The 26,918-nt window shown below is 53.2% G+C and overlaps 11 protein-coding genes across 11 annotated transcripts; 5 read left to right on the top strand and 6 right to left on the bottom strand.

Moving 5' to 3' along the window:
• Positions 1-66: 66 nt before the first annotated feature.
• BDP55DRAFT_679596 (transcription elongation factor spt-4) lies at positions 67-938 on the top strand. Its single transcript, XM_060576067.1, has 3 exons — positions 67-302; positions 385-638; positions 752-938. The coding sequence occupies exons 1-3, from the start codon at positions 219-221 to the stop codon at positions 783-785; spliced, it is 372 nt and encodes a 123-aa protein (XP_060424228.1). The 5' UTR covers positions 67-218; the 3' UTR covers positions 786-938.
• A 48-nt stretch (positions 939-986) lies between these two features.
• Positions 987-2,276, bottom strand: BDP55DRAFT_679598 (domain of Kin17 curved DNA-binding protein-domain-containing protein). The gene has a single exon (XM_060576068.1). The coding sequence runs from the start codon at positions 2,085-2,087 to the stop codon at positions 1,053-1,055; it is 1,035 nt and encodes a 344-aa protein (XP_060424229.1). The 5' UTR covers positions 2,088-2,276; the 3' UTR covers positions 987-1,052.
• Positions 2,277-2,643: 367 nt separating this feature from the next.
• On the bottom strand, positions 2,644-4,831 carry BDP55DRAFT_356762 (aspartate kinase). Its single transcript, XM_060567017.1, has 6 exons — positions 4,586-4,831; positions 4,498-4,517; positions 4,358-4,438; positions 3,977-4,301; positions 3,001-3,919; positions 2,644-2,944 (listed from the first exon to the last, which is right to left on the bottom strand). The coding sequence occupies exons 1-6, from the start codon at positions 4,673-4,675 to the stop codon at positions 2,847-2,849; spliced, it is 1,533 nt and encodes a 510-aa protein (XP_060424230.1). The 5' UTR covers positions 4,676-4,831; the 3' UTR covers positions 2,644-2,846.
• Positions 4,832-5,143: 312 nt separating this feature from the next.
• Positions 5,144-5,780, top strand: BDP55DRAFT_679601 (uncharacterized protein). Its single transcript, XM_060576069.1, has one exon. It carries the CDS (start codon positions 5,292-5,294, stop codon positions 5,520-5,522), a length of 231 nt encoding a protein of 76 aa, XP_060424231.1. The 5' UTR covers positions 5,144-5,291; the 3' UTR covers positions 5,523-5,780.
• A 710-nt stretch (positions 5,781-6,490) lies between these two features.
• On the bottom strand, positions 6,491-9,392 carry BDP55DRAFT_697654 (RFX DNA-binding domain-containing protein; the record flags this gene model as incomplete). Its single annotated transcript, XM_060577702.1, has 3 exons — positions 6,491-8,728; positions 8,750-8,785; positions 9,372-9,392. The coding sequence occupies 3 exons, from the start codon at positions 9,390-9,392 to the stop codon at positions 6,491-6,493; spliced, it is 2,295 nt and encodes a 764-aa protein (XP_060424232.1).
• Positions 9,393-10,258: 866 nt separating this feature from the next.
• On the top strand, positions 10,259-11,623 carry BDP55DRAFT_679607 (HVA22 family TB2/DP1 protein). The gene is made up of 5 exons (XM_060576070.1): positions 10,259-10,563; positions 10,633-10,848; positions 10,909-10,934; positions 10,991-11,086; positions 11,137-11,623. Exons 1-5 carry the CDS (start codon positions 10,513-10,515, stop codon positions 11,243-11,245), a joined length of 498 nt encoding a protein of 165 aa, XP_060424233.1. The 5' UTR covers positions 10,259-10,512; the 3' UTR covers positions 11,246-11,623.
• A 1,285-nt stretch (positions 11,624-12,908) lies between these two features.
• BDP55DRAFT_562901 (calcium influx-promoting protein ehs1) lies at positions 12,909-14,877 on the top strand (the record flags this gene model as incomplete). The annotated part of the gene is made up of 2 exons (XM_060570190.1): positions 12,909-14,148; positions 14,201-14,877. 2 exons carry the CDS (start codon positions 12,909-12,911, stop codon positions 14,875-14,877), a joined length of 1,917 nt encoding a protein of 638 aa, XP_060424234.1.
• A 688-nt stretch (positions 14,878-15,565) lies between these two features.
• BDP55DRAFT_562839 (uncharacterized protein) lies at positions 15,566-15,979 on the bottom strand (the record flags this gene model as incomplete). Its single annotated transcript, XM_060570186.1, has 2 exons — positions 15,566-15,757; positions 15,851-15,979. The coding sequence occupies 2 exons, from the start codon at positions 15,977-15,979 to the stop codon at positions 15,566-15,568; spliced, it is 321 nt and encodes a 106-aa protein (XP_060424235.1).
• Positions 15,980-16,983: 1,004 nt separating this feature from the next.
• Positions 16,984-17,438, top strand: BDP55DRAFT_697658 (uncharacterized protein; the record flags this gene model as incomplete). Its single annotated transcript, XM_060577703.1, has 3 exons — positions 16,984-16,986; positions 17,118-17,253; positions 17,371-17,438. The coding sequence occupies 3 exons, from the start codon at positions 16,984-16,986 to the stop codon at positions 17,436-17,438; spliced, it is 207 nt and encodes a 68-aa protein (XP_060424236.1).
• Positions 17,439-18,094: 656 nt separating this feature from the next.
• BDP55DRAFT_733271 (small acidic protein family-domain-containing protein) lies at positions 18,095-19,493 on the bottom strand (the record flags this gene model as incomplete). The annotated part of the gene is made up of 3 exons (XM_060580062.1): positions 18,095-18,970; positions 19,030-19,337; positions 19,427-19,493. The coding sequence occupies 3 exons, from the start codon at positions 19,491-19,493 to the stop codon at positions 18,095-18,097; spliced, it is 1,251 nt and encodes a 416-aa protein (XP_060424237.1).
• Positions 19,494-21,212: 1,719 nt separating this feature from the next.
• BDP55DRAFT_562875 (uncharacterized protein) lies at positions 21,213-21,872 on the bottom strand (the record flags this gene model as incomplete). The annotated part of the gene is made up of 2 exons (XM_060570189.1): positions 21,213-21,622; positions 21,719-21,872. The coding sequence occupies 2 exons, from the start codon at positions 21,870-21,872 to the stop codon at positions 21,213-21,215; spliced, it is 564 nt and encodes a 187-aa protein (XP_060424238.1).
• Positions 21,873-26,918: the final 5,046 nt, after the last annotated feature.

Consider the following 26,918-nt stretch of genomic DNA (forward strand, 5'->3'; position numbering starts at 1 on the left):
TTACGACCAACAGAACCATGACTTTCATACGGGAGCCCCACATTTGACTTCCAGCTGCCAGAAGCACTTCAGCCATCTCTTCCCAAGAAACACCATCGATAAAGGTCAAGCTCTTGTGACTTTCACCCTCACTTTCTCAACACACTCCTCACCCATCCGCTCTTTCCCGAACACCGAAGACAACACCACCGATCGCAAAAGACAAAACCTCGCAAAAAATGTCGGCCGATAACTTCGTCGCGCCCGGTCAGCAGCGCTACCTCCGCGCCTGCATGGTCTGCTCAATCGTCATGACCTATTCCGTACGTTCTGGCCTATCCTTCGGCAACAATGGGGAAAAAGAGCGACTGGGTGGAAACCGATAACTGACCTTCTTGAAACCAGCGTTTCCGCGACGAAGGCTGCCCCAACTGCGAAGATTTCCTCCACATGGCCGGCTCCCAGGACCAGATCGAGAGCTGCACGTCCCAGGTCTTTGAGGGCCTCATCACGCTCTCGAACCCGAAGCGGTCGTGGGTGGCCAAGTGGCAGCGCTTAGATAACTACGTGAGGGGCGTCTATGCGATCAAGGTCTCGGGTCAGCTGCCTGACGAGATTCGCAATTCGCTTGAGGAGGAGTACAGGATACACTATATTCCGTCAGTAACGCCCCTCTCTTTGGATATTTCTGTCTTTTTTTTTCTCCGTGTGGAACACGAAAACGTAAAGGATGGCTGGGCATTGGGTACACTTTTGACTGACTAGGTTACAGGCGCGACGGAACGGAGACGGAGGTTGATGCTTGAGATCGGCTACGAGCTATCGAACCATGTGTTTCTCTTTACATATAAGGCGTTTACGGGGAGTCAAAGAAGGTCGGTACGGAGTCAGGGAAGACTCTATTCAGATGAAACAATTCTCAAAATGGTATCTAAAAGTGCAACCCAAGTTTCGCCCATGCAAGTCGTTGAACCTCCTTTTTGTTATAGTGTGATGCCCCCCCCCCCCCCCTACTGTAAACCAAAACGCCTGTCGACGCGAGACAGGATCAATCCCCTGACCTAAAGTTGGGATCACCGCTGATCCGTCTTTTGCTTCTTGAATGCAAACCCGCCGAAACCGGATCCCCCTTCTCTTGATCGTTTCCCCTTTTGCCTCTCCATGTCTTCCTTCATGATCCTTTCCGCCTCGCTCATCTTTTTCGGCTGTTCAAAGGCAGACTTCTTCGCGCCGCCCGCTAGCGCGTTCTTCTTGGCCTGAGCAAACACATTTTTGGTCTGGGGCTTCGCCGTCATCTTGAGCGATAGACCGCCTCCGAGGGACGGCTTCTCGGCAGGCTTATCCTCCGTCTTCTTCGACACCTCTGTAGGGGCCAAATTCGTCGCCGTAGGCGAGGCCTCGGGTTCGGCTGGCTTGGACTGCGCTCCCGTCGGGCTGGGCTCCTTCTTCGCTACCGCGGGCTTGGCACCAAATGACAATGACACTTTTTCTCCTTCTGTCCTCTGCAGCCCCCTCTCCCGCTCTTCTTCGTCATCAGGCTTCTCGCCCCTCGCCTCGGCCGCCTTCTGCGCCCTCTTGATCTGCTCCCGAATCATCATCTGCTCAACCTCCTCGTTGCCCCGATCCTGCGCCTCCTTCCTCCTCAAGGCCTCCTGCCTCTTGAGCGCATCTGGCGAGTTATCGATCCACGCAATGTGTATTCCCTTCTCGTTCTCCTCGACGCGACAGATGCCCTCGCGGCCCAGGTGCTTCGCAAACTCGGTCAAGCTGGGCCACTTCGTCGCGTTCATGTGCACGTGCTCCTTGTTGGCAATATACTCCTGGTAAAAGTGGTTCATCTGCACCTGCTTCTCGCCGTGCCCCGTCCGCAGCAGCTGGGTGAAGTCGCGGAGGAACTGGTTGCTGTACTCGTTGAGGAACTTCTTGGGGTCCTCGCCGACGACGATCATCTGCCGCACGTGCGACTCGGACTGCGTGTGCATCTTGAAGCCGTTCTCGTCGCGGCATTGTTTCTCGCACACCTGGCAGTACCAGCGCAGCCGCTGGAGGCCTTTGCTCTTGAGCTTGTTGTTCAGGTGCTTCGTCGAGCCAACTTCTGCTTTCGGCATTTTGGGCGGTCTTTTTCGGGGTGTTCTTGGGTCGACGGTTCTATGGGTGGGGGAGAGGGTTACTTTCGAGGTACGATGGTAAGATTGATATGCGGTAGACCAAGTGTCGATAAGTAGCGCGCCTGGGATTCAAGGTTGGATGCGGTTATGTAGACAGGAGAAGATCGTCGCAAAGAAGCAATGAGCCCTTCTAGGATAAGGTTGACGTGTGGATTCTTCCAGGGCTGCTTATCTTATCATAGATGGCAGGGGGCTAAGAGGTGGCGGGGCGGAGCCATGTGCGCGACAGGTAGCTGTCAAACGCTGTATCCCACTTCGCCGACGTCGGCCTGACGGGTAAATATTTACGTTCATCTGGTTACTAGGGTGGTTGGACCGCCACCTTCAGTGCTGGATATTGCAATATTGGCTACGGCTCGGTGATTCTCAAGTCTATGAGTTCAAGAAGTGGTATTGAGAATCATCAAATCTCGGTCTCAGAAGCAGGTAGCCTTCCCGACCCCCAGACATATACGAGTCATGATACTCAAGTTGACCTAATCATGTGCATTTGATATATACCTCTAAATAAATCAAGGGAATCTTGTCTTTCCAGGCCATTCTCTTCATTCTTTCTTCTTTTCTGGTCCAATAATGCATGTTCATGCTCCGTTTTAGATGACCCAACCCATGTAAAACTTATATACTTCAATCCGAAAAAAGTAGAGCTCGCTTCCACCGCGCGCAGTTGAAGCGCGCGGGGCATCCGAGGCGAACATCCTAGTCAAGGAAGGTGAATAGATTTGTGTGCAGGATGTTCATGGCACGAGTAGCATCCCGAGCGTCAATGACGCAGGAGATGTTGATCTCGCTGGCACCTGCGTCACAAAAGTTAGCAAACAGCTCCTCGCATAAACCATTGAGAACGACTTACCCTGTGAGATCATTTCCAAGTTGACATTGTGCTCGCCTAGCGTGGAGAACATGCGACCGGCAATTCCAATCATGTTCTTCATTTCCGCACCTACCAGACTCAGAATAGCCATATCATGGAGCACGCTGACGTCGCCACATTCCTCCAGCTCAAGTCGCGCCTTATCGAAGCTGCCGCCCTCTGAGTTTCCGGCGTGGATGGCCATGGACACGTGGACCTCACTCGTGGAGATTAGATCGACAGAGATCTGGTTGCTGTCGAGGATGGAAAAGACCTTTGCGAAGAAGCCGTGGGAGATAGAGCGCTTGTTGGAGTGCACGTTGATGACGGAGATCTTATCCTTGATCGTGACAGCCGTGGGCCTCTTTGGCTTCTGGACCAAGGTCGGGTCTGCGGGTGCTGACCTTGAGATCTGATGGCCGGCCGTGAGGACGGGGTCGGGCACAACGATGGTGCCGACTCCTCTTGGGTTCTTAACGTTCTTGATGCGGATGGGAATAGGAGGCGAGGCGTGGATGACCTGGTCCATGGTCAGGTGGTGGATGACCTCGGAGCCGTAGAACGTCAACTCGGCCGCCTCGGACGGTGTGATGGAGTGTAGCAGGCGGGCCGTGGGAACCTTTGTCGGGTCTGCCGTGAAGATTCCGTCAACCTCCTTCCACACCTGGAGCTCATCCGCCTTGAGGCCGACTGAGCATAGCGCCGCGCAGAGATCCGTGTAGCCCCGGCCAATGTCACCATCAATCAGACTTCCGGGGACGTTGCCAAAGAAGCCAGTAACTACGGGTACTCGCTCTTCGCAAGCCGTGATCTTCTTCCGTAGTACCGCGGCGGCCTCCTGATAGAAGCCCTGGCTCAGACGAGCCGTGGCATCATAGTGGAACGCGTCACTGAGATCCACATATTCCGCGGCGACACCCTGCGAGTTGGATTAGCGGCATTTTCAAGACACTGGAAAGCCATGTCCATTCCATACCAAGTCCTTCAGCAATGCGGCCATGAACCTGCAGCTGAGTTTCTCACCAAAACTGATGCATCGATCCTTTGACCTTGAATTGACCTCGAGGTTAAACCTCCTTGCCGCTACGATGTACTCGACCAGCTCCTGGCACTCATCGCGGATCTCCTGTTCCAAGGAGGCCTGTAATTCTGGGTTGCGGAGGAAAGTCTTGACTGCCGATACGTGGTCCTTGCAAATGTCCTCAATCAGACCCTTGGCCTCGTTCATGAGCTCATTCTGTGTCTCTTCTGGCGTCGTGGGTGCTGCGATGCCCTTGAGCCTGTTAAAGACGCCGAGCAGCCTTTGGCGAGGGGTCAGTTGAGAATGAAGGCTGGGTGCGTTTCTTGAGTGACTCACCGGCTGGTGGTGCCCTCGATCTTCTTGCCCGTGCTTCTTGCTGAGCAGACGACGACGACTTTGTTGTGAGAAAGGCTTGCACTAAAACATGCACATGTCAGTCAAGTTTCAATCTCACCTGAGAATTGTCTCTCCCCTACCGCACAATATCCGTGGCAATCTGTCGTATGAGTATACTGGATTAGCCTCATGCAGCAATCGCGACTTTCTCAGTAGTGAGTGACAAACCTTGTCTGGAAACTTTCCAACACTGGTTCCGCCGAATTTCTGCACCACCCATCCATTGCTGGAGGTGTTGCCTATCGTTTGACTGCTCATGATGTATCAATGGCTACGCGCAGAGCCTAGAGTGGTTGGTTTTCGGGTATGAGTGAGAGTCTGCGCAAGGCGGGCCAAGAAGGAGGGGCACTATGAGCGATGCGGGAATGGGAGAGAGGGAAAAAAATAATAATAATAAAGAATGGCGACAATTAGATTGGGAGGTCAACCCTCTCAAACTGAGTGTCTTATGTGAGATGCGTCACACCAAAAGACGCAAAGCTACACAGAGAAAGTGGTATGACTGGTGCAGGGGAGTTTTACAGAGTGGGAAGAGAGAGTCCACGGCTCGAACGCGGTGGAATTGCTATGTTCAAGGTGGTTTATGTTGCGGTGGATTAAACCAAGGCAATGAGATGGGACGAAAGTGGGATGTGGTGGAGCGACGAAATCGGCGACGCTTGTGCAAGTTGCAGCGTCCAAATTTTTGCGTTTCCGGAACATCGGAGGCGGGCCCGAATCTTCTCACACTATTCGTACCTACCTTACCTACAGATCAGAGACCTTACAGATGCATTGATGCAAGGTCACCAAACAATGACCGACGTACATTGGTCAGCTTTGCTACGGATACCTAGAAGCCTTAGCACTCACTGCCGTTCCTCGGTCAAAAAGCATGAGAACCAGGGAATCACTCCAATGCATGGCTGCAGTCTGCCACGCCGCTGCCGCTGCTACTACCTACCTATCCGTACTGTTGCTGCTGATAGATAGATCCCCTGGCCTGCCCCGGCTTCTGCAAAGACCTGTACCAGTGAGGGCTCTGAATTGGGCAGTCTGTCCGCGGCAGCCTCTATCCGTGACAATTTCTTTGTCTGAGTCATACGCAGCATTGGTGCTTGATTAGCCCCTCTGAAGAAGGTAGTTTGGACACCAGCGTCAAGCCCGCTCTTCTTTTCAATGTTCCAACAAACTCTAGATAATACCTACTCCGTACGGGACGGATACAGAACGACCATCTGGTAGTCACTTGTGAACCCCACGGGGGACACTGGGCTGTGTGCGTCCGCTATACTGGTCTCTTCAAGCCTCTGCGTTGTCGCTGCTGTCTCCCGGCCAGCCACTCCACAATGCAGTCTCGCAAAGGGCCTATGAAACCTCTGGCAGAGAAAACCTTTAGTTGTCCAATCCCGGCCACCGCGCGGGGATGGCGAATCAGGGACCGGCCGATGACGAAGTGACAGACGGGGATCCCACGCCCCCAGTGAATTAGCCGCATTTGACGCTGCTCTGCGTGCCACTGCTCTGTTGCCGCTGCAACTCATGACACCCTAGTTTTGCTCAACACCACTTGGAGCCATTCAGGGTCTTGAACAGTTCTTATCAGATAGTGAGCAAAGGCAACCTGGAAGTACCCTGCCAAGTCTGCACGCATCTGCATCTGATCGAAAAGGGGCCACACATTGTCTGCTCAGAGCTCTCCCAGTACGGGTCGTATTACCACTAAATAAGCGTATAAATGCAAGTACCGTTGCTTTGCCCAGAACCAGACACAATTGGTATAGCAAACCCACGAGAACCAGAACCAAATGCAAATGCCGACCTCGATCGCCACGCGCGTCAAACACCGACCGCAAAAAAACAAATCCCAAACCCCGTCTAGAAATGAACAGGCGCAGAACCCAATGACTTGTCCCTACCAAATGGCTTGGACTTTTTCCGCGCTCATACAATCGTGCAGTCGTGCCATCGTCATCGCACTGTTGTCGACAGTCCTCTTCTGGCATCAAGCCTCTACAAGAGACCGTCTGACAGGCGGCCATCGATACATGGCACCTGGTTTGCCAGGCGCGACTTGAGTTCGATCTCCTTTCGTCATTGTTGCAACTCGGCGTTGGCGAGCAACGCTTGATTGACCTCCGAGTGCGAGAAGGTGTATTTATCCATGGGGAAGTCTTCCTCCGGCGTCCGGATGCCGATCCCGCTGTCATCCGGGTTGTTTCCCGCCGACATGTCCGCAGAGTCGACCTGGCCTTGGCTTGTTGAGGGTGGGAATGGTGCCTTGTCTGGCTGTGCTTGGGGAAGACTTGAGAAGTTGAAATCCTCGCTGCCGGTGCTGAACCGGGGACCTTGGCGATTCGCCTCCTGGGCTGCGGATTGAGGGTTGGCCACAGCTGCTGACGCGCCTGACGTCCTCATTTGAAGAAAACCACCTTGTTCGGCAAGGAAGCAAGTCATCTCGTCAATCCAGCACTTTGTCACCCACCATGAGCCGAAACTCTTGCCTTGCGCCATGGTAAGATCCCGCATCACAGCCGTGCCCACTCTTTGCACGGCATAGACGATCTCGGTATGGGATGCGTAAGGGAATCGTATCGGAAGAGACTTGAGGAAGCCAACCCAACGCTCCAAGACATTCTGTCCATTGGGGTCGCCTGCGCTCTCGGCGCCGGGTTGACGGCCGTTTCTCAAGGCGATGTCGCCATAGACCGTCAGGCACTCTACCTCCCAAGGAACGTTCATGGGGCTAAGAAGATCCCGCAATTCGGTGACAAGCAAGTTGACGAGATCATCCATACCCCGTGTGGGGACACACTCCGCCACCTTGCGCACACGCACCATCGTAATCCAGTCGAGATACATCTGATCGCGGTTGGCCGGGTTCGACAACATGTTGGCTGCCGCATGAGCAGTAAGGTTGACTCGCAGAGCTCGGTCCAGAAGAGCTGCAAAGATGGTTGCCGGTGCCTCCTTGGCTCGGATAACGTGGTGCGGTTGTCCCTGGAAAGCCTCTCGAATGTGAGGTACAAGGCGCTCGGAGATGCCGCGTAGCGTATCCAGTACTGGCTTGGGCACGACCTGAAGTGTGAGCCCAGAGATGATTCTCAACATGCGTTGGTAGAGGATAAAGTCACATTCTTCAATCCAGGGGGCGAGGCTAGGGTGGCCGAGGAGCTTCTGAACAGGCATCGTCAACGTGCCCTGGAATGAGGTATAGAGATGGAAGAACGTCTTTTCCTTGCAGTAGCGAACACACTCCACGAGGGAAGTGCAATGCGATCTGTATAGGGCAGACAAGCTCTTGGCGGCATCTGGGTCAGTTCCATGTGGGAGAAAAGGCTCCATCCGAGGCAATGCGAGAGGTTCGTTAGATTGGAGAAGCAGCTCATCGGCTTCCGAGGGGAAGGAGAATTGTAATGAAGTCTTCGATGCCGATGAGTTCAGATGATCCGCGCTGGTCACATTTGGATGGCTATAGAAGCTATGCGACCTCGAAGTGTGATGCGTCACTTGAGCTGGGCTCTCTGGCCGCTTCGCAGCGTCAGGTGATGGCAGAACAGCAGCGGCAGGCTGAGCCTTGGCGGGTGCCGCGCTGAAGCTTTGAGAACGGGGAGGTTCGGAGATAGCCACGGGGATGTGAGGTTCGGGTTCGCGGAGGTCGGGTTGGTCGTCAACCAAGCAGAAGTTGACGTAGTGGTACTTTGACTCTCCTCTCACGCCAAGTCGCCTTGTCTTCAGACCTGGGAAGAGTACGCGAACAAGCTTTCCGAAACTAGCTGGGTTAAGGACCGTGATTCTCTCGGTGGCACAGCGGGACGCGTAGTTGGCATATACCCGGCCTCGAGGTACAGATCCCTTTCCTTTAGTGCAGACAGAGTTGATCCAGAGCATGGCAAAGACTTGGCGGGTGCGTTCGGAGTTGGGGCCTCGCTCATTGCCGTGCAGTTCGCCGGCAACATCTTGCAGACCGCGGTGCTTGTTGGCATTGAAGAGGTGACGCATTTCCAGCTCGTTGTTAGCACTGGATCTGGCGGAACTAGACTTTTGCATGCCCATGGCTCCAACCAAAGAGTCGCCATCTTCGTCACGATCTATCATTTGGCTGTCGTCGGTGAAGCTGTTGTTGGCGAAGCTTTCGGAGGGCAACGGGTGCCTTTGCATGGCGTGTTGCTGGAAAGACATTGAGTGGCCCATGTGAGCACTGGACTGGCTCATAGAGGCATTCATTCCGGGTGGCATCGAGTATTCGCGGGCGTTCTGCATCTGGGTAGCAGCTGCATGGAGCATCATCTCCTCCGGTGTGATCCGTGACGCGGGTGCGAGGCTCCTCTGCTGTCTTTGATCGTTGTTTACCCATTGTGCCGAGTACAGTTCGGGCGCGTCGGCGAACTGTTGTTGTTCCATGGTAGGCTGGGTTGAGATACTGTGAACAGAAGCAGTCGAGGCCCGAGATTGAGGTCTCTTCTTCGCCCTGAGGGCCTGGGCGAGGTGGTCTGTTTACATCAGACCGTCAGTCAAAGAAACACACAGATAGAGATGCTCTTGTTGCAGTGAAGCAAGCTTGACGAGGCTATGAATCGTACCGTGGTCCATTGATCGTTGTCCGTCCGCTCGGTGAGGGTGTGATGTTGTTATTTTGCGATGAAAACACACGGATCATGCAGGACGCCGTTTCCAAACAATGAAGAAGTCAACGTGCGCTGGTCAAGGACAAATGGGCTCGAAAGAAAAGAGGAGGCGTCGAGGTCGTGAGAGTTATCCGGAATCCCTGCAGCCTTGAAGAGCGCGGTGCGCCGTGGTGAGGGTCGAGATCTTAAAGGACGTGGTCGGGGGGGAGCAGGACCAGAAGCAGAGTGTGGATGTGGGAAATGTTTTGGGAGGCTTTCCACTGTTTTGTTGACTTGACAACCAAGGCTCGGCTGGGCACCTCCACTCAGGTCTTGTTCCAACGGATTGGCGTGGCTGGGCGACTCACGTGATGAGAAAGGCCAGTCATTGCAGCGTATCACGGTGCGTGGTGCATCCTTCCATGACAGCGGATTGGATGGTTCCCAAACAACCTGGAGGAGCCAGTCCCGTAACAGCTTGGTCGTGTTTGTGTTTTCCAATTGGCCAGTGCGCCCAAGGAGTCTGTGATGTGGGGTCTGCTTACTTTGTCTGTTTCTGGACTTCTGGCTCTGGCGTCGGTACGTACAGACGCTACTTTGTTCCAAACACGCGGAGAAGCCACAGTCAGATCTGTCCACTCAGCTTCAAAGAGCAACAACACTCCGTACCTTACCTACCTCCATCCCGTCCGTAGGTACTCCTCTCCCAAGGTTGTTTCAGGCCTTGGTTGTCAGGCCTTAACATCAAAAACCATAACAGCAAATACAGCCAAAGTAATCCGGGTCCGAGTCTTTCCCCACCTTCGCTAAGGCAAGGGAGCTCGGGTGCTCTTATCTTATCTCACCGCACCCAGGGTAAGTAAGGTAGGCCAAGTGAGGTGCGGTGGCATCCGTCCAGTACAGAGTACATACCCACCATAACCTGCCGTGCCCGCCAAAAACACACTCGCTGGCTGAAGACTCAAGACCGAAATCTGCGAAATCTGACACCATCCGAGCCATGGCCACATAAAGTACCCGCTAACACGAAGGACATGGATCCCAGGGCAAAGTTGCCCGGCACACAAAGTCGGTTGCAACTGGGAGCTACAACAAGCTGCGCCGTGCTCACTTCGTCTCGTGCTTGTGCCCCTCTCTAAACTCCCATTAGCCCCGACTGAAGCTCGACGCAAAGGCACCCAGACCATTCCTACTGGCCAGATCTGCACACGTTACGTCGTCATCCGGCCTTTTCCCTTTCACCTGCTAATTCCAACACAGACACAAGGTCACTCAACCCCATACTTTCAGTAATTTTGTCAAGAACCTTACATTCTGACATCGTCAACAGCATCTCGCGGAACTTTCGCAACCTATCCACATCGCTCATCAAACCACTGTCAGTTCCCGCTGCCCGCATCGAGTCCTCCTGCGTCTCCTTTGCTGCAACCTGGCCTGGTCCTAACCCTTATCATAGCGCATTAACGCACAGCTTTTGCTACCCAACCAAGCTCCTTTTCAGCCGTCAATATGTCTGCCCAGGATCGCGTCCAGAACTACATCGGCCAGCTCGACCGTGAGGTAACTAAGCCTGCGCCAGCTTCTACAAGACGTTTGTTACAATCTTGCTAACTCGGACGTCTGCGATAGCTGTCCAAGTACCCCGCCTTGAACAACATCGAGAAGTCGACCAACGTTCCCAAGGCCTACGCCGTCATCGGCGTTGCTTCCCTCTACTTCTTCCTGATCATCTTCAACTTGGGCGGTCAGCTCTTGACCAACTTTGCCGGCTTCGTCATCCCCGGTTACTACTCCCTGAACGCCCTGTTCACCGCCAGCAAGCAGGATGATACCCAGTGGTTGACAGTATGTTTGCAATTTCCCCCGCAGTTATCGACGCACAAACCTTGCTAACCTCGATTCTAGTACTGGGTCGTCTTTGCCTTCTTCACGTCAGTTTCTGTCCGGTCCGTCGTAGACATTCGAAGCTAACTTGATTATGCTACAGCGTTGCCGAGAGCCTTGTCAACGTTGTCTACTGGTTCCCCTTCTACTTCACCTTCAAGTTTGTCTTCCTGCTGTGGCTCGCTCTGCCCACCTTCCGGTACGTTCCGTTCGATCCCAACAGCGGTAGCTTCCGCTAACTAGCGATAGTGGTGCTGAGGTTATCTTCAACTCCTTCCTCTCCCCCATGCTCGCCAAGCACTTCGCCGGTGCCTCCACCGCTTCCGGCCTCCGCGCCCAGGCTGGTAAGGCCGAGTAAGTGCGCCCCAGCGCCAGCTCATCAAACAGGTTGATTGCCTTGAGAGATCCGCCTTGGAAGAGTTATACAGCTGGCCCGGCTTCATCCCAGTGGTAATCGCAAAGCTAGTCAAATGGACGTTATGCAGCGACCTAGAGCACAAAGAAGACGGGATGGAGTGTCAGAGGCTAGCATTACCACACTATAAGACAACGGTGATGGCTTGTTTAGGTTTGGTCGGGGGCTCCAGGAACGCAAGAGCCACGACGAACGGTTGAACCAGTTCCTGTTACCCAACTAAAGTTACTGTATGCTACTGAATACGGAGTCAATGACTTCTGCAATGGACTAGAGACAGTACTCGATGCTAAGAAACTATCGTGCGACATGCGTTGCCACCGTCTTGAGTTCGTTCCCTTGGTGAAAATGTGGAAACCTGTCGCAAGCGTTGTGCGGGATTAAGAGTGGTGGCTTCGAGACAAAGAGATAGTCGAGATGCGATACATGTTTCTTTTGTCATGGGCAACTAAAGCAACAAGCCGTCGAGTGGGCATCTTGCATTAAAGTTGCTAGACCCTGACATAGACCGCATACCAACGCTGCTGCTCAGCGTCGTACAAGGACCGTCTTGCATGTGTATAGTCGAGTCAAAAACTGTGGAGGCCGTAATAGGAACGATGATTCGAACATTTCTCATACCAGCCGGCATGTCATTGCTGCTGCCCGTTGTCATTTTGTTGCCCCATTGACGCAAGAATCCGGGTTGGAATTGCTGCACATCACCGGAACAACTCAACGGAGCAGCAGCAAGGTGACATATTTGGAGCAATCTGCAGCGTTCCTGATACCATAACTCTCGGCCTATTTTCGCCTTTTGTTGCAGAAAAGCGGTTCAATCAGCTGGCTAGACCTTGATGTCGAGCCCGCCAGCGCAGGATGTGGTGTAGCGCGAACTCTGAACCAGCAGATTCAATCATTCAATGGATAGTGAGCGGGCGGCTGCCAAGTTCGCCGCCGCCTGGTCCATGAGCACAAATACCAACCCGCCATAAGGTAGGTAGGTAGGTACCTTAGCCTTGGGGGGGTTTTCAGGGACCTTTGGCGAGGGTAGCCCCAGCGGGCTGGCCGAGAATCCCGAGACGTGGAAACTGGAAAGGGGTCCCCCACACTTTCCGGGTTGAACCCCCTGTTCCTACATCGACTCTGCGGGATCTCCAGCGCGTGTTGGCCGTTTACTACGTAGAGCCGGCTTGGGAGGGCGTGTGCCTGTAGCCCGCCTCTCAACTGTTTGGGATGTGAAACTCGTAAAACGACACAGGCTGTTTACCCTCCCTTTCTGAATTCTCAAAGCCCAACTCCGCCATACCTTGACAGCCTTCGTTTGCCCGTTTCTCGTCGACGGCCTTTTCCGATTCTCTAACCTGTTTGGTAGCCTCGTTTCCGCTTGACAGGCTGCACGACGACATTCACTCCGCCGATAGACGCACTTGAATGGAATGAACTGGTGGATACAGCCAATTTGCGTCCTAGGAAAACGACATATCGACGCTCGCTGAGCCTACCTATCCAACATTCCCGCCAACTCCCGGATTGACCGACTCGCCGGCGAAAGCTTACCATAGCGAGCGGCGTCTCGGCAAGAATAGATTCAAAGGCATCTGCCCCCGGAGGGCATGTTCACACAATGCAGCTCAGCCCTCTGCAATCGCGACTGGCGGCCTCGCTGATTGCGTCGCTGCTACTCATCATCCTCTATTATCTTCTATCTACGCCCACCTTCGCCCTCGCCGCGGAATTGAGCGGCGCCACAGAGCCAATCCTCGACGATGTTCAATTCGACGACACCCTCGAGCAAAGAAGCAGTCTCGAGCCAACGTACGAGCCTGAATTCACTGCCTTCGATCGCAGCATTATTGGAAGAGCACCTGCCGGTGTGACGGGCCTGACGAACAATGTCAAAGTCAACCGCAATGTACCGGGGAACTCGACGCAGAGTTTTGTCTTTGAGGCTATCACAATCTTTGCCAACTTCTTCGATGGGACGGACGAGGCGTTCATGGTAGAACCTCGCGAGGGCAGCAATGAGTCCATCTCACCGGAGCTAGTTAGCATCGAAGGCGTCAAGCCAGAGGACGAAGAGCGCGGCCTACGCCGGAGGCAAGCTCAGGGAAGGACCGTATACATCTCAGCGACCACGTGTATACAGCCACAGCGTTCGGCTAACAACACGAAGGAGGACGCGCCACAAATTACAATGTATGTTTCAACGTCTCAGGACAATCAGACACCTGGGCCAGGGCAGAACTCTACTCTACAGAAGGCGATCGCGTTCGAAGAAGGTGCGGCAACCTTTAGCGTCAATGCGACGGGTGACGTCTTTATTGGAATAGGCGCACCCTCAAAGGATACCGACAAGTTTACGGGAGACTGGAACTTTGATGTCGCAGCTTCGACAGACGATTTCTTCCATAGCTTTGACGGAAATCCTGCCGAGCTTCTCTGGGTCGACAGTGACTCTAGCGCCGCACTTCTGACGACGCAGAACTTGACGACCTCTCAGAATGAGACTTTGATTCAAGAGATCATGGGGTCAGGGCTCCCATTCATCATGTTTGTCGAGAACCGAGAGCAGCCCACAACTAAAGGCGTTCGACGTTCCATGTGCGGACTGGAGAACTACGCTCAAATCGCGGCGAAAAAGGGTGGCAAGTTTGGCAACCTCGCCAGCACTCTCATGACTACGAGAGGCGCCGGGAACCTGCCAAAACAACAGTTCTTCTTCAATGGACTCAACGCGAGTGCTCTTTACTCGGGTATCCTAGTGCGCACCAGCAACTCATCTTCCTCGAGAAAACGTCAAGATGGCGCTCAAAGTGGCGGCGGAGGAAAAGTATTCGAAGCCACGCCATTTGAAACCAAGGATGGTATGTATATGGTCACGGTGAAAGTGCTGTTAGTCACTGACTCTGTGGTTAGGAGAGAACTGTAAGATCGTCACCGACCTGCAATTTTGCAACGAGACGGAATACGCTGTGCCCGCGAACTCCAACAAGATGAACATTACTCAGCTTGCGCAGTTCTATGACAACTATGCTAGGGACATGTACGCCAACTTCCAGAAACAGCTTGCTCAGGTAGCCTGCGAGGCGCCGGCAGTACAGCAGTACTCCCTCGCGCGAAACTGCTCCGACTGCGAGACTGCGTACAAGAAGTGGCTCTGCTCGGTGACGATTCCGCGATGCGAGGATTTCACGAGTCCTACCAACTTCTCCCTCGTCAGGAATGTCAACCAGACTTTCCCGAACGGAACTCTACTACCAATCGATCAGCTAGAGAAGTTTCCTCTCAGGGTAAATCAGCATTCGAGAAACCCCCTCATCGACGAGATGGTCGAACCAGGTCCATATCGGGAGATTCTCCCTTGCGCCTACCTATGCTATGACTTGGTACAAAGCTGCCCTGCGTCGCTGGGCTTCAATTGTCCCACGCCTGATGACGACATCTTCAACTCAAGCTACGCGGAGCAGGGTGATGGCCTGACCTGCAACTACCCAGGTGCCGTGCACAATCCCTCGGGATCCTCATTGTTATCAGTTTCATGGGGTCTGCTTTCGGCTCTCATTCTTGGTACACTCGGCGCAGCCATACTCTAGGTGTTATGAGAAAGTGCGACAACACCGATTCCGCAGAGGGTGTTCATTTTTAGTAGATTGACGGCCGACTTTTGTATAATGGGTAACGGGCATGACGGGACAGTGTAATGAGGGTTTTCTGGATGAATTGCATGGCATCGGCGTTAAGACACGACGTCTACTTTGAGATTGAGGATGAAGATGTCCACATGTGTGTTCACGGCCGTATGATCCGTGGCGGAAGGGACTGTTAGAGGATCTGAAGGTTGGAAAACGTTGCAGACCTTTCCCACCCTCTATGTTCAGACGTGAATCTCAGGCCGCCACCAAAATGGCCTTGCAGGAGTCTGTTCCAATGATAGAGTACAGTATTATACGTTTCGCATACTGCTCAGACCGATCCCAAGCACGTATCTACTCCTCGAAGCGTCATCTGAGAGAGACTGCCTCTTGATAGTCGCTCACGCAGTTCGGTGCCATCTTGGAAATACGGAGAATAGCACCAATAGATACTACTCGTCAGCAACCCCGTCTTTTTCATGACGAACGTCCAAGCGATGTCGTATCTCCGTATTTCGCCCATGTCGACGTTCATTACCATTTCTCGTGTCGACCTCAACGTTCTTCAGTCCGTGTGGTGGCCGCAACGGACTCTTGTGTGTCTTTCTTAATGCTTTCTGATCCCTTCCATTGGCCCTCGACCATGTCTTTAGACCTTCGTCCCCTTCCCTGCCTGCAGCTCTGCGACCCTCGCCTCAAGACCCTCAATCTCCTGGCTCTTCTCGTCGCGGATCTCGTCTTGTTCAAGCTTCGTCCAGGTCCAGTAGGCGATTTGGTATGTGAGGGTCGCCATCAGGAGGACTTTGAGGACGGGCCGGGTAAATGTTTTATAAAAGTTTCCCTATTCGTCATGGTTTCTGTGTCAGCTTATCGGGCTTCTACCAAAAAAGGGAGCAAGAGCGTCGCAGAAGGGTATGGATGGGGTTCCACGAACCACAATGGACGGCCTCTTCTCGCCATCTACTGATGTTGAGTAGATTCGCAATGCTGCGCGGGGCATCTGTGTTGTGCGCTGGGAGCGAAGAGCTCTGCTTAGGATTATGGTGCTGCTGCGCGCGGCCATGATCGGCTGCGGTCTCGTTGGGTCGGTCGTCGCTTCCGTTGCAATTCGTGCAGCGTCGGTATCCCGGTTCGTGCAGTGGGGGGGACAATCGCAAATGGCTTTCCTTCTCTAGTGAGGTGTGGTCGCAGGTTTCTCCTTAGGTAGGTATCGTAGTTAATTCTCATTTGTAGCTCGTAAGGTCCGTCCATGTTCCAATGAGCTCTTCCGAAGACTCGAACAAGTGCGCCGCGTCGCGCCGATCTGTGGCTGTGCGCGTATCCCCCGCATAACCCGGTAGCGCGTCGACCGCCCTACGGCATTGCGGATCCCGCTCTTGCCTGTGGCACAGTTGGCAATCATCAATATGCCTTCATCCAGGGGTCAAGGTACCTCATTCCAAAAGGCTCCAAGGTCCCCCTTCTGATTGAGCGGCGCATGGGGATTCGGCATCCCTGGCTCCGAACAGGCAATGGCCCCGTATGTCTTTTTGACGACACCATGTCCCGAACGACCAGAGGTTAGAGTGGACTCAGTGGAGGTGGTGGTGGCCGCCGGGAGGTCCTGAAGGGAGAAGTGCAATTCCCGTACGAGAGAGACCCGGTACGAGAGGCCCGGTACGAATGGTACATGAGCAGCGGGGGGTCCGCGCTTAGCGGGTAGAGGTACCTACCAGGAAGCTAAGGCAGGTGAGTACGGAGTAGGTAATACGGCAAACCACCTTTACCACCTCCCCTCGTGGTAATTAGCTTCAACCGCTCTTAGCCCGGAAAGCTCCCTCGCGCAATCTGTCCCTTCAACCGGCTTCCCTTCTCTTCTCTCGACACCGTTTCGACAATTCGCCTTCGCACACACGACCAAACACCACGTTTACCACTCACTATCCTCTACCAGCGTATTATATAACGAGCCAAACTTCGAAATCGAATAAACGAAAATAAGGGAGCAGACCACCAAAAAGTTCCCATCGAGCAGACCACATCGCCGTACCGCCCGTCATAAATTATCCACATTCACACATCACCACAATGGTATGCAATTTCCAGTCCAGCCCTCGCCGCACCCCGACTTCAGGACCATTTGTTCTTCACGGGTCTTAGCTTCTTATTGGGAACATAAGCATGGCTCAATCGTGACTTGACTGACACTTCTTGATCCACAGGCGCAAACACCCCAACAGAGACGCGCAAACGCAAAGTTCGCCAAGGACAACGAGTCCCGCATGGGCAAGTCCGAGGATCAGATCAAGAAGCGCACCAAGGAGGCGCCCAAGTCGCCCATCTCCCCCATCTGGCTCAGTGAGTAGTTCCCATCGACCTCTTGTCACATCCCTTTGCGATCAGCTGCAATTCCCCTCTCCAACAAAGTTGTTAGCCGTGCTTGGAAGCATTAACTAATCCATCTTCTCTCTATAGTTCTTCTCGCCTTCGTTGTCTTTGGCGGTATCGTCTTCGAGGTCCTCTCCCGCATGTTCGGCTTCTAAATTGACCCGGCCGATGCTCGTACTCAGTCACAAAAGTCAATGAGGTTGTGAGCGAGACAAAGTCCGCACAATAAGGGGTGCTGCACGAGCAGTGTGGTGTATCCACATTCAATTCTCCCAAGCAAAGCCTCCTTTATGGTCTTGAGCTCAAAAAGCAATCGCGACACCGCAATGGTTGGAAGGGGGCGATGCGGTCAGACAAGACTTAGCCCAGTCTCCCGTTGACGACAGAGAGGGAAAAGGGGGAAAGTGTTCGTTTTCCTGGGATACTTGGAGGTCCAGCCCACAACCCCAGACAGCACCTTGATTCCAGTGGTGGGAACAAGTCTGTACAAAAACAAGCCACATGTCGCTTTCTTATCGTTGATGGGAGAGCAAAAACCACCCGATTACCGGCGTACTGTATTTGAAGTTTTCCCGTTCATTTCATTTCTCTCTTCCTTTCAGAGGCAGCTGGTTGATAGCAATCTCCTCGATGAAAAGCAATTCACTTTTGATTCTACATGACAAAGACTCTCTTGGTTCCCTTTTTGGTCCTGACCCTAATGCCTCATGAACATGAACGCCAGAGCTATTAACGAAGCCATATGAACGCAGCTACAACAACGTATCGTGTCCACACCAGCTTCCTTATCTTAAAAGAAAAACCGACCAGTTTATGCGCCGAGACCGCGACGCTGGCCGCCAGCATCGTACTTCATGTGCACACCAGCCTGGAACTGCTGCTCGAGTTCCTGTGTGATCTTGTTGATGTCACGCTTGCCCTTGGATCCGGAGGCCTGAGGAGCCGCAGCTGCACCACCCTTTCCGCCGCCGAGAAGACGCATGAACTTCTGCTGGCGGGCCGAACCTCCTCCCAGCTGTCCGACATCCCACTGCGCAGCAGCAGCAGCAGCAGCAGCAGCTTTATCAGCAGCAGGCGCCTCGGTCGTCTCTTTCTTCTGCTTCTTCTTGTCCTTCTTGTCCTTCTTGGATTTCTTGCTGGGTGTCTCCTCAGCAATGGCGACACCGCCGTCGGATTCGTCCTCGTCCTCCTCCCTTGAGCGCTTGCGCTTCTTGTCGGACTTCTTAGACTCCTTAACCTCTTCCTCAGCTTCCTCCACGGCCTTGGACTTTTTGCTCTTCTTTTTATCCTTCTTCTCCTTCTTGGCGGGGGTTGGCTCCTCGGGCTCGGCAACCTCCTCAACCTTCTTGCTCTTCTTTGACTTCTTTGACTTCTTGGGCTTCTTGGGCTTCTCCTCCTCCTCGTCGACCTCCATCTCCTGTTCCTGGGTAATGGCTCTGGCCTCGCTTTCGGCGCGAAGTTGTGCGCTGGGGTTTGGTGACTCGGGTTCCATATCGACATCCTCGTCTTGTTCGACAGCTGCGCCGCCCTTGGTCTCTTCCGCCTCCGAGTCAGAGTCGGAATCCGAATCCGAATCTGAGGAGGAAGAAGATGATGATGATGAGTCCGAGGAAGTATCGGCGTCTGAATCGTTCTCGTCGTCGTGGATCTTGAGATCTTCGTTCTCCTTCTTCTCGGCAGCGTTCTTCTACAGAAGCACATTATAAGTCACTCGTTTCCCGCCGCCATCTCATTCCGTGGACTTACCTCTCTTTGTTCAGCCATGACCGCGTGTCTTACGCGCGCCGCCGCAGCCTCGGCCATGAGCTTCTTGGCCTGAGCCTCGAGCTTATCGGCCCGTCTCAACATGCGGTCAAACCGCTTCTCGTCCTTGTTGTCCTTGCGCGCCGCCTTCTTGGCTTTGTCGGCGGGCTGGCGAACTGGATCCTGCCCTTTTGCGGCACGCTGGACGTTGGCCTTGCGCTCACGCTTGGCTGCCGCCTTGGTCTGCCCCTTCTCCTCGTTGGCGGCCGCACGTTTCTCACGCTGGTTGCGTGTGCGCTCGATCTTCTTCTCTGTGAGGAAACGAATTGGTCAGCTATGCCGGGTGCAGATTAGGTCGGCGAGTGGCGGCGCGCAAAGCGGCTTGGGTTTGCATTCTTACCCTTGCCCTCAGCCTGAGCCTTCAGGTCCTCAGCGCTCCCAACCACGACCTCTTTGATTGGCGCCATGTTGTCCCGATTGCGCTGCGTTTCCAGGTGTTTGGGGTTCTCGAGTGGTGTTTCAGTGGATCGGGCGGCTGTTCCTCCAAAACCTGACAGAAGTGGCTGGATTTTTTTTTTATTCTGCCGGGCTGGGATCTACTGGTGGAGATGCAACAATCAAAAAAATCCTGGCGGGATCCGTTTCTGCCAGGCGGTAAGAGGCGACCTTACTGCTAGATCCCTGCAAGGTGGGGTTCTCGATTTTGTTCGATGGAACAGTCTAAGGATACGTACCGATTTTGGTCCCTAGAAGCTTTGACCTGCCTTATCCGGAGTGACGGGACAGGATCTAGACTACGGACCCTCTTTTCCCGTACCGCCGATGCCCGAGTTACCGGCAGTTCGATGCTCCAAGACTCTGGAACTGAACGTTTCAGATTATTCTACAGCTGTATACTCAGACATAATGTATAGCTATTACGTGTTGCCATCATAGAAATAGCTTTCACAGGGGTACCTGCGCGCCCGCCCTTTCGCATGCAAACGATCGTGTTCCTGGCGTCAGTCACTTCTCTCCACTGCTGCTGCCAGTCTCACACCCGTAGCCTGCCTTGACGCCTCCTACGAAGCTCTTAGGCACACACACCATCAGCCAAGGCTGCCTGGCGCGAGACTTCGCGACTAGATCATGCATAACTTACGCCAAGACATGTCGTCACGCGCTTCGACTTACACGAGATTCCAAAGGTTGTTCAGCCCGGCTTTAGATAGAAACTGCCGTGTCTCGGCGGTACTCTGATGCATGCTGTACATCATGAGAGACACTCGTCTGCACAGCTTTAGATACCGACTTTTAGATGTAGCCATGCATATTGTTTTTGGTGTTCAGACGACGACGTGCCTAACGGTATGTTACATGATGCAAGTCGAGCATGTCAACTAGATACTGACAAGCGTGGATAACGCTTTGGAAAAAGTACACTCATCATGTCCAGCTTGGGTCTATCCCCTTGGAACAAACATCCCGATATCCCGACTACAGGCCTGCAGCGGGGTTCCTAAAGCTGGTGAAGGCCGGCTCACCACTGTCGCTGTGCCTCACAACCCGGTCAACGCTCTACATCTTCCTCGCCTCCACCTACTCCAATTTAGACTTCTCCTCTCCTAGCTTAGCTAACTGCGTGTAAGTGGCGCCTGCAGCATCTGCAATCCCGCCCCTATATCGACTTCAGAGCGAAGCAGAGCTAGCAACGTTTACTGTTTCATTGCCGAGATACTTGAAAGTTCTGAGCGGTTTTGCCATTGAATGCTTGAAACAAAAGGTGAGAGTATTAATTAATATAGGACCCGTCTTGGTGAATCTTTACTGTCGTATCTTCGTCTACCATAAGATCCCAGACCCCCGTAGAACTCCATGCTGAGAAAGCCAAGGAGTCATCTATTCCTCCACAAAATTACATCCGTCTTTCATTCCTTTCATAAAGACGAAGTTAAAAAAACAGGATGAGTGGTGCAAGGAAAAACAAAAACAAGTAAGAAAAGAAGAGTGGTGAAAGTTTAGGATCCAACCCGTGGACGAAGCAAGTATGTCTTATGCGCCTCATCTCCCCCACCTTTTGTTTGCCAAATCAGCCCAACCCAATCCAAAACGCCTGTGTCTCTGTGTCCAGACTATCCCAAGTGCCGCAACTAGCGTCTTAAACTTGTAATCAGCAGGAGTGAAGTGAGTCTGTAGGGGAGAATTGCTTACCGTCTACGATGCCCCTGGTTTACGTCCCCGCCCTGGTCGTAATCCAGATAATACGGCGAATCACCACCATAGTAATAATCCTCTCCGCCACTGCTCCCGTAACTCGCAGGCGCCGCCGGCTGGTACGCCTCCGTATAGCTGTTGCCATAGTTGGTCATGTAATACGGGTCGTCCCTCACGTAGTCGTCTCGACCGCTGCCCCGGCGGCTCTCGTATTCGTGGCCCCGTGTGATGACGTGGTTCATGTTGATGCTGCCCCAGGGAAGCCCAGACTCGGTCCCCTCTTCCGCGCCGCCGCCGCCGCCGGGCTCGGAGGAGCCTGGAGCGATTTCGTACGTGTTCTTAGCGTTGGACTCGTTGTCTGCGTCGCGGTCTGCCTTTTCCTTGCTATCTTGGTTCTTCTTCCCTGTAGTTTCTTGTGTTAGTTGGGCTATCGTGTTGGCTTCTTTCGAGGAAACCCTTATTCGGGGGGTCTCTTTTTGTTTGGGGGTGAATGACGTACTGAATTTGCGTTGAGCCAGTCGATTTTGAATGCGCCTGCGCTCCTCCGGGTCGGTGATTTCTGCCCAGTCATCGTTCTTTGACTTTGACTTTGATTTTGAGGAGTGCTGCTTCTTGGAGCTTGGTTCTGATGATTTTGAGGCCTTGGATGACATGTCGTGGCTGTTCCCGGGCTTCAAACTAGGAAGCGTGGTCTTTGCTCTGCGGATTTACAGCGGCTCTCGAGAGAGCTGCGGTCACCTGGCCGTAAGAGGATGCCAACTCTTGCGAGAGTGCTCTTAGATCTCTCGTAGAACCGACTTCATGAGCTAGTGATTCTATGAACACAGCAATGCAAGGCTAACACGGCTACAAGGTTTGTTAGATGAGCTTAAAAACTAGTCCGACGTATTACACTTACAGCCTTAGTTGCACTTGTATTAGAGAAGAGAGTCCCTTGCGTAGATTATATTAATACTAACTTGGTGTAGACCAAGGAAACTTCTGAGGAGTAAGGCGGGTGTGGAGTATCAAAGCCTTGTGGGAGATGGAATGACAGTATTGCGAACAGGGTGTAAGTGTAAGTCTATGTGTAATATTGTTTGTCTGTACCAACAGCATCGCCACTAAGCTAGGGAAGAACCCTCACTCTTATATCGAAACCCAGAATATCCAGGCCACACACTGTGAAAAGCCATGCTACCTTGGACAAGAGAGAGGGGGTGTTCGTACCAAAATCCTGGAGCACCCACTTTCAACGGGGGCATCCCAGGACAGCCTCACGTAACGAGCAGGGCAGATTCGAAGCCAACTCAAGACGCGGTCAGTCGCCCGCGGCTTCCGCGTCGTGACGCAGGACTATGCAAGCCGCCATCAAGGAATGTGCAGAATAAGATTCCCAAGTCTGAGCACAGACGGGGCGGAACACCCCCCATCTCCCTCCTCCATGGGTCCCATCAAGCCGTACCCGCCAAGGGGCGGCAGACTACGGGAAGGGAGTGCGAGGAGTCCACGACACCGGGATGAGTTACGGGTGGGGGGGGTGTGGCAACGGCAACGCAGCAGCAAACTAGACGGGGACAGGAGTTGACAGGGGCAGCGACGAGCTGAGGAGGTTGACAGGACTAGAGACCAGGATACTGGCGGAAGGAAGAAAACACAGAATGTTTGACGCGCAGCAGAGCAAAGCACGGGAATGAGATACCGGGTCGGTGAAGCCCGGAGGAGGGTGGATAATCCCCGGGGCGCCGTCCAGAACGATCTTGGAAGGGCCAATGAGGAGCCCTTGCGATGGATGCCTACGTCCCTGGACACGACATACAATGGGCCAGTGTGGATAGAGATATTAGACGTTCAAAGGGCAGAAGTCGCAATGACTTCCGCGCGTCAGCAGGTTCAAAATCTGCCATTGATCTCATAAGGAACCAGTCCAAGCCAAGACGAGGCAGATGACCAAGTACTCAAGGAGGAGGGACCCGTAAGTTCCACGTGGAATCGCTCCGGTAGGTAAGGCTTCGAATAGGAACCGGGGCCCGGAGTGGAGGCTGGGAGAGGCCGGAGGGAGGAGAGATGAGACGGGGCAGAATAAGCGAGCAGGGACCCGGCGACGTCGAGGACGCTTGCGAGGGCTCTTCGTCTTCCGAGCTACGTATTGAAGGGGGGTAGCTTCGTGAAGCTGGTACGTCAGGAACTACGTAGACAAAGACAAGATTCTCACCCAAATTCAGCTTTGATGATGGGCGAGTGGGTTGTCACTCTCGAACCAAACTTTCGCAATCTGTACATGGTTCCATGTATCTCTGAGCAACGCAACGGGAAGAGCTCAAACGCGCTGGAGCAGCGTTCGGCCAGCATCTGGCCGAAAGATTGGGGAATCGACAGCTCCAAGTTTGCCATCAGCCCTAGGTCGATAATTAGAGTGTGCCCAATCGCCCAAGAGCAACGTTGTTGCTTGTGCCTGACGTGCGTGTAAACCAGGGGGGTGCGGGGCGGGGGGGTTTGAGCTGCATGGCATGCGGATACAGTTTAGCTACTCGCGGCCGCGTAGCTGCGTGATGACCTTGATTGATAGGACACCTATCGCCCGGTACTGGATGCCACACCCATTCTCAATGAATCGAGGCGTCTCCCGCGCAGTCCCCGACCCCAAACCACTTGGTCAGACAGCTTTTGAATGTAGCCATAGCGAACTAGACCGAGGCTTGCGCCCGTTATCCAAACTCCTCCAGCAAGGCGAGCATTCGGATCAGAGGCATCTCAAAGCTCGTACTTAGTCGTCGAGAAAGGGTGTTGTTGTCCATATGATCGATGAGTCGTAGCCTGAGGTTCGTAGGGACGACAGACAGTAGCCGATCTGCCGTCTTTCGCGCAGCTTGGATTTTGACACCCTCGTTTTGTCAAAGGTACGTGAGTGCTGACGAAACGGCATGGCGTGTAATTCGTTCGTGTCTGACAGAGGCTGGCCCTGGTGCGCCAGACAAATGAGTCACTCGTGGAGAGCTGGCTCCGGTTTTTCTTATTCCCGTTCGACATTGGTCTCTTGTCTGGGCGAGGTAATAAGCGACGGCCAGTGTACTTCGTAGCGTTCGTTGGCTGCGTAGCGTCTTTCCTATCCTTCGAGACGTCGTCTGCGGCCCAGGTTCCGAGGGAGGGGGAGCGTGCGAAACATCCCGACTTGCCTGCGGAACGGTGAGGATTAAGCTTATTGATAGACCCAGGAATTGCCCCTAACGGCCCTTACAGAAGTAATGTTGCGAAAAACACTCGGTTGGTCCACTCCCGATATTAGACCGTCGCGTCAAATGGATTCGTACGGCAGGTTTCTGCCGTGGCTTTGGCTGCCCTCGTGACCGTCAGATCCTGAAAACATCTCAATTGATCAATCAAATCGCTGCGTTATTTCCCGTCCTGAATGTCAGGTGTCGTTGGACGGCAGGCTGGCGCCGGGCGCATGTGCAGTGCAAATTCCCGCTGTCGGGTGTTCTTGGGAAGAGCCAAAAGCCTCAATGTCGCTTGCAAACTCAATGGCTGGTTTAATACGTTTGGCCTGGAAAGCGATATTTGATTGGCGTGATGGCATCAAGGTGGGTCACGCTGTCTCCTTCCTCGTCATTCATTGAACGCTCCTTCCTCCCTTCCCTTTCTGAATCAGTAGTCCAAGGCTCCTTCTCTTCTTCATCTACACTCTGTTTACCTAGTCATGTTAAGATACCCTTGGAGCAGGAGCGTGAAAGATTTCGAATTTAGGTACTCCATCTTAGAACGGCTAACATGTTAACCAGTCCGGAGTGCACCGAGCAGCTAAGATTCATCTTCCCAGTTTCTGACAGTTTGTTCTCTTAGCCCGTGGAGATGAACTACGAAGTATCTCGGATGAACTGCTGGCTGATGGGTTCAATTCCGAGAAGGATGGCCTTTCTCTTGAATATGTCATCTTGGCAGAGCGAGCTTCTGGAAGAACATCCCAGCACTTGTTCAAAGCCTTATTTGTTAGTGTACTACGTAAGGTAGACAGCTGATTTGACAGATTGCGTGGCTTAGCTGACGAGTCGTCTGCAACCCCGGGACTTACTGTGTATGCAGTGGACTTCAACATGGGAGCCCAGACCATACTATCGCCCTGGCGGAGATGGGCGGCCGGTTGAGCGGGACTGATTACGCCGCCGTCGTCAAAATTGCTGTGCATTTATCCGTGTTTAGTTAACCTTACCGTTGGGCCGAACGATTCCAAAAGCTGCAGAAGCGGAAAACGATTTTCTTGAGTTCTTGCGCGCGGGCAATACGACCGATGCGACAGGGTTGCAGATGAGGTGCCCTCCTCGATCCTCGGTGACTCAAAATGGCGTCCCACGAGCTCGGTCTCAGCCGTGCAGCTCGATCTAAGGCATCTGCCTAGAAGGCTTGCATTGGGACAACCATTCAGAAAACGCCACAAGTTAACAGACTCGCTCATTGCGACCATCATAGCATAACGGCAATATTTGGGTCGTATGCGTATCTGTCCTGTCCTTGAGGTAGTTTACCTGCTATGTGTGCTTCCATGCTGAAAAGAGTCTAAAGGCGATTTCTGCCTGGAATTTGAAATCAGAGTTTGTCACGTAGCAATGATCTCGACTCTGACAAGTCAATAAACTAGCAGTGCGACACCTGGCACCCTCTCGCAGACACACGCCAACTGTTTCCCTTGGTGCCGTGACCGGTTCCTGTACCCGCTTATAGGTCTGCCAGTCCGACAGCATGTCTTACAGTAGATGCGTTGCAGTCAGCGTTGCTACTGGTGTGGCGCATGATGAAAATATCATGGTGTTGTTGCTATGCCATCTTTGGCAGCTTCTTTCGAGGTTCGAACAGATGCATAGGGAGAGCTTGTAATTAGAAAGGTGTGTCCTATCACAAGGTGCGTCATGAGGGATATGGAAGTTGTGAAAGAGTAGGTATTGGTGCCACTTGAATCGATATGTTTACTTTACACTCCATATGGCATGAGCTTAGGGTTCCCGCTGCCCAGAAGCGTCAACGCCTTCAGCCAACATCGCTGAAGCTTGAATGATAGTAGGCATCTCATTGGCTCATGTTGTCAATTTGATGAAAGCAAGTACCTTTGTACGGTTCATCCTGTAAATGGGTGGTTTCGAATTGAGAAAGCTCTGGCCTCGGTCATTACTTTCTTTTACTCTACCTTCGGTATGTCAACACAACTTTTCAGTGCACAAGCTTTGTACAGTTAGTTGCATACTGGTTCAAAAAGGACATCCTCGCAAAAAAAAATCCACGTAATCAGTTGTCGGCGCGTATCCGCCGTAGGCACCGACTATCAACGTCACAAACAGCCAGTTGCTGCGCCGTGATCTTGCATCATTTAGGAATCCATCGCACACGACGAACAGCAAAGGTTTCAGCAACTGATGAGGTATTGGCCTCGCTCAAAAACAGGCAGAGGCTGGGTGGACTACATCTCGGGGTGGTACTCGAGACTTCATAATCAAGTCGGACTGTGTGCACCTTCAACTTTCATAACCGAGCCTTTCTCACCATCAGACTCACTCACCATGCGAAGCTCTAGGTACGGCAGATCTATCTATCATCTACCCCATATTTACAAAATTGGTGGTTGCAAGTCTGCAGAATAGTGGCTTCAGCCTGCATGAGGTTGACTGAGTACATGCGGTCGAGCACAAGGGTTGCCTGGTTGCAATCCACGAGAAAATGTGCCTCACTGATAA

The sequence above is a fragment of the Colletotrichum godetiae genome (genome assembly GCF_030913485.1).
Source record: "Colletotrichum godetiae strain CBS 193.32 chromosome Unknown BDP55scaffold_60, whole genome shotgun sequence".
In the NCBI taxonomy this organism is placed as follows: Eukaryota; Fungi; Ascomycota; class Sordariomycetes; order Glomerellales; family Glomerellaceae; genus Colletotrichum; species Colletotrichum godetiae.